Source organism: Scleropages formosus, chromosome 9, assembly GCF_900964775.1.
Source record: "Scleropages formosus chromosome 9, fSclFor1.1, whole genome shotgun sequence".
Classification (NCBI taxonomy): Eukaryota; Metazoa; Chordata; class Actinopteri; order Osteoglossiformes; family Osteoglossidae; genus Scleropages; species Scleropages formosus.
Window position 1 is genome coordinate 32,252,598 of NC_041814.1, and position 5,731 is coordinate 32,258,328.

General features: G+C 55.6%; 1 protein-coding gene across 1 annotated transcript; it reads right to left on the reverse strand.

Annotated features, from left to right (window-relative positions):
• Positions 1 to 53: 53 nt before the first annotated feature.
• Positions 54 to 2,729, reverse strand: cbr4 (carbonyl reductase 4). Its single transcript, XM_018733123.2, is given in 5 exon segments — positions 54 to 637; positions 1,586 to 1,720; positions 2,157 to 2,238; positions 2,240 to 2,294; positions 2,384 to 2,729. Coding segments are annotated over 5 exon segments (777 nt in total). The 5' UTR covers positions 2,710 to 2,729; the 3' UTR covers positions 54 to 458.
• Positions 2,730 to 5,731: the final 3,002 nt, after the last annotated feature.

Below are 5,731 nucleotides of genomic sequence, written 5' to 3' on the forward strand. Positions count from 1 at the left end.
GTGTGTGTGTGTGTGTGTGTGTTTTTATTTGTCTTTGCAGAACGAGAGAAACAAACGGACCTTCGGAGAGATGTGCAGTCAGCTTTGTGACTCAAGATTATCATTTTTCATTATTATTATTATTGCCACATATCTCATATGCTAGATCAGTGCGCAGTCTGAGCAGAGGGCCCAACAGAGCATCTGAGAGACAGAGGCTTCTTCACAGCACACACACAATCATCACAGACAGCACAAAGCAGGAGAAGCACTGTTTCGGACCCCATCGGCAGCGCTGTCGCACTGTGCGCCATCACAGGTGGAGAAGGTGCCCTGAGGGAAGAGGCTCACAGTGCAGGAGGACATGTAGTCCAACGGAATCACATCAGAGTCTAGCGCTCACACACACACACACACACACACACACACACACACACACACACACACACACACACACACACACACACACACGGGACAGACTACATGACCAGCTGCATGCCGTCGTCCACCACAAGCACCTGCCCGGTCACGTAGGGTGTCTGGAGCAGGAAGAGCACAGCATGAGCCACCTGCGAGGGCTCCCCGAATCCACCCAGTGGAATGGCCACTTTCGGGTGCTCCTCCCCCAGCGCCGTCGTCATGTCCGTGCGGATGAAGCCTGGAGGAAATACACACACACGCACATCGCACACCACACACAGAGATGCAGGTCAACTCTTCTTCTCTTCTACCTTCTCAGGTGTGGAGTTGCAGCAGGAAGAGCAAAGTCCACAAAAACAAGCAGGTTTGAGTGGAGTTCCTTAAAGCAAAAAATACTCTCTTTTACTGTGTTAAAGAAGTAAAAACTACTGAAGGCCAACAAACACGGTGATACGTGTTACTGAGTAACTTTGTCCCCGTAAAGCGAATCACATGTCCCGCGGCCTGAGGGGACGACAAAATCAACATGAGCTGCAAGATGTCAACAGTGGACAGGCGTCCTCTGAGACACGTAAGTTCTAGAAACGGGTGAGGTGCCTGTAAGTGACACAAGAGCCGCGGTACATTTACATTTATTTATTTATCAGACACTTTCTCCAAAACGACTTCCAGTGAACTCTCTGTAGCGTTAAGAGCCCACACACCTTATTCACCACAGTCACTTACACTGCTAGATACACTACTTACAAAGGGTCACTCATCCCTACATCAGTGGAACACACACACTCTCTTTCACTGACACACTATGGGGGAACCTGAACAGCACGTCTTTGGACTGTGGGAGGAACCAGAGCACCCAGAGGAAACCCACACAGAGAGAACATGCAAACTCCACAGAGAGTGAGCGGGGATCGAACCCATGTCCTGTCACACCACCCAGGCACTGTGAGACAGCAGCACTACTCGCTGTGCCACCATGCCTGGTAGCTCTGGCACAACACCGTTTCCGGGACAAGAGCCTTGGAACAGCTGGCGAGGATCTCCAGACGGCTACCAGACAGAAGCGCCAAACGAACAAACGAAGGAAGGAAGGAATGAAGGAACGCAGACACAACGGGGCGCTTAGGGACACGGACTTGGGCTTTATGGGCGACCACTGGGGCGCCAGTGGAAGGGCGTGACACACCTGGGGCCACCAAGTTGACGCGGATGTTGCGCGCGGCCACTTCCTTGGCCAGAGAGCACGCGAAGCCCTCGAGAGCGGCTTTGGTAGCACTGTAGATGCCCTGGCCGGCGTTGCCCTTCAGCCCAACCACGGAGCCTGTGGGGTGGACACGGGAAAGAGAGCACTGGACACATGGACTGAGCGGGAGCGCTGCACACTGCAAACTTCAGGAAAGCGTCACAAAAACTCGACTGTCCTGTGCGGCAGTTTATACAGAATAAAAAAAACCACGTTGCTGAGGCTCACAGCAGTACAAACCACGACTGGGCACACGAACCACTGCCCTCATTGTAGCGTTCATCAAAACACAGCGTCTCGTTACCCGCTTCTCCTGGCCAGGGTGGGAGCGGCCCCGAGCCGATCCCAGAATCACCGGCACTGCACTCGGAGGGCTGCCGGTCGCTCGCACACATGCAGTCACACGCTCACACGGAGGAGGAAATCCATACATGGGGAGAACACGTAGGCTCCACGCACGCTGACGCGTGTTTTTGCGCATGACGAGAGACCGGGAGGCAGGGCACGCACTCACCCACGTTGACGATGGCGCCTCCTGGCTTACGGAGCATGCTCCGCAGAGCGGCGCGACACGTGAGCACGGTGCCCAGCAGGTTAGGTGTGTAGGAGGTCCACCATGTCCTCGGTCCTGGCCCCGAACAGCAGCGCGTCTCTGGGAAATGGCACAGGGGTTAAGAAGAGCGTTGAGACCGGCAACTGCGGCCCCCACGCAGCCCCCACCCACAACGCGCGTGGGCACACCTGTCGACTCCCGCCGCGTTGACCAGGTAGCGGATGCCTCCGGAGCGCTGCCGGAGCCGCTCGAACGTTCTGCGCACCCGGAGCTCGTCGGAGACATCGCAGCTCAGGGCCCCGTGGTCCGCTGCGGTCAGAGGAGGAGACTGTCGGTCAACGAGCAAGAGCACGCTGGGAGCACAGGCAAGCACAAGGCACCTCGCCGTCGCCTGCGCGCACTCCAGGCCCGGCGAGACGACAGCCGCCCCGCGTCCCCTCTCCGCCAAGAGGCGGGCGACGGAGCGACCGATTCCCCTGGAACCTCCGAACACGGCACAGAGCTTCTTCGACATGGTGATCTGGAGGAGAAGACGACGACGATGACGACGACGACGACGACGACGATGCACTCGCGCACGGAGGACGTCTTCAGTCAGTCAGTCAGTCAGTCGACTGATCCATCAGACTGAGTCTGTTGCTGGTAGGTCAAATGAAGGAGCCCTAGAAGATGCACAGTGAGCGAGTCCCTCCGTCTGTGGCTACGACGACTTTGTTTGGAGGTACAGCAGCAGGCTGAGCTGAGGCCCTGCTGCTGCCTGAACCTCTCAGTAGTCGCCGGTCACTCACTCGCTGTGTCACTTGTCCGTCACTGTTATAATAATAATGAGCTTGTACTTGTATGTTGTCGGTTAACCAGAATCATCGCCTCAGGCTCCGTCACTGTGTTTTTACCACGCCGCGGTACAGTAGCCTAGGCTACTAGTCGAGGGTATACTCATGATACACGATACTGTCTCATCCGCAGATCAGATGCTCACCTGGCTTCCCACGGACAGAGACAGACAGAGCCGAAAAAAAGATCCCCGAACGCGGGGCAGGAGGAGGAGGAGAGAGGCCGCCGGCGGGTGTCGAAGCTCTGAGTCAGGAGGCGCTGTCGTTCGTCTCCCTCTCTCACAGACACAGACACACACACAGACACACACACACACACACACACACACACACACACACACACACACACACACACACACACACACAGTGTCTGGTGTCCGCTGAGTGTCAGCACACTCGTTAAGCTAACACGCTAACATGCTAAAAGGCTAATATGCTAAGAAGCTAACATGCTAAGAGACTAACCCTCCAACTCTCCTCCGCCGCGAGGGGGCGCGCGCACACGAGACAGGTGGCGGCCGACAGGGAAACGCGTTTCTGAGCTGCCAACTTTTTGAGCGCGGTACAGTATCGATATAATAACAAGAGGAGATGACGAGTCCCCCATCCGCCCTGTAGACGGAGCGCGCGAGTGTGTCCTCTGTGCGTGTGAGAGAGAGAGAGACCCACTTCAGCAGAGTCCACGTGTGAAGCAGAGAAGGTCACCGATCAGCCACAGTCCGAACTAACGGTCACTTTTTTTTACGGACCGGATCAGTGTGGGCTGCGCTGCGCTGCATTACCCTAAATCACGGTGTGCACGTGACGTGTGGCGGATTCCTCCTGTATTTCCCTTGTTCTCTTCCCCCGTGTCAGAACACAATAAAGACACAAATGGGCGCTCAGTCAGAGGAATATAAAGATGCTTCATTATCACCATTACTTCCAGTTTATGTTGTCGTGCGGAGACGTGGTTTTTCACCCCTTTGTACCTCAGCACACTGCTGGAGTGTAGGCGCGCGCGCGCGCCTGAACACACTGCACTCCGCAGTGACGTCACCTCCAGCCCCAGCCCTTCCTCCGTGTCACAGTCGTGTGTGTCGTGTGATGCGAGTCACAGAGGGGTTCTGAACAAGGAGCAGTGCCGTAATCGACAGACACGCAGGCACAGAGTCGGGCTCCTTTGGCGCTCCTACCCTCCCCTCCCCCTCACAGATCATTAACTACCCCCTTACCCCCCTCCACGGTACGAAGTCGCTGTCCTCGGAGGTGAGCTGACTTGATGGCTCAGCGTCTGCAGGTTCGACAGAACGGGGGACACTCCCCCCAGAGGACGCAACACAAAGGGTTAAATACGAACACGGTCGGTTTCACCACCTCCTTTCGCTAGTGACGCTGACCCAAGGGTTCTGGCTTTGACTACAACAGTCCTACGGAGCCTCCTCGGAGCCCTGGGCCCAGTGGCCCGTGGGGCCGGGTTCGATTCGCACTGACCCACGTTCCGTCAGATGACCGAGGGACAGGAAAGCTGGCTGGGGCTAGCCGCACCTTAACGCGCTGAGCGGAACCGCTCGTTCTCCCTCCTAATTAGGTTCATCGTCATCTACACGCTTCACCGTGGCATCAGCATCGCCGTCCTGATCGCTCAGTAGTCCTCCCACTGCAAGTGCAAGCTCCGCGAAGCACAACTCTTCTCGAACCCTCACGGTGCGCGCTGTCAACTGAGCGATCCCATAAAAATGAACAACGTTCCTCCCCGCTGACACTCGGGAGCTGTAAACGCTGTGGAAGGGAGTTGAACGGAGGCGGTTCCACATACTGCACCTTACTGCCACCCTTTTACGCAGATAGTGTCCACAGGGCAGTGCTACAGGCTTCCTTTTTACTGTGCTTTCTGCAGCTTTGCCTCACCTTCCCTCAGCTCCAGCTGTCCTTGTTTTTCCACGCACACACAGAGTAGCCATCCAGATCATGCAACTTCATGCACTACGTGTCATCCTGATTCAGCAACACGCACAGATTGCTTTCAGGCAGAGCTAATCGCTCCAGAGAGCCTGTCGCAGGCAGGAACGGCTCAGCTCCTCTACATCGCTGCGTTGCTTTCCACAAGTGTCACGTCAAGAGAGATCACACCCGTAATTAAGATGCCGAGACGTGTTCCGTCTCCAGGAAGGACATGAGCGCAGGAGGCAGACTAGCTGATGACAGCGTTGTCTTTGTGCTCCTTCCAGGGAGGGCTGGCTTCACGGCTCAAAATGTGTCTCCTGCGGCCCCTTGGGCCACTGATCAGGGAGTCACCATTGTCAGCAGGGGGTCCCCTCGTCCTGATTTACTCAAACCCCAGCAAGGAGCACAGACAAAAAGAGGGAGACAGACACACACACACTCTCATCAATGTTGATCTTCTGAACCTGCGAGAACAAAGAACATAAGAGCAGCAGGACTATCGTAATCCCAAAAAAAAAAAAAAAAAAAAAGCACAGCGAGTAGCGCTGTCGTCTCACTGCACCTGGGTGGTGCGAGAGGATGTGGGTTCGATCCCCGCTCAGTCTGTGTGGAGTTTGTATGTTATCTGGGTGCTCTGGTTTCCTTCCACAGTCCAAAGACATGCTGTTCAGGTTCCCCCATAGTGTGTGAGTGACAGAGTGTGTTCCACTGATGTATGCATGAATGACGTAATGTATCTAGCAGTGTAAGTCACCTTGGTATACAAGGTGTGTGGGC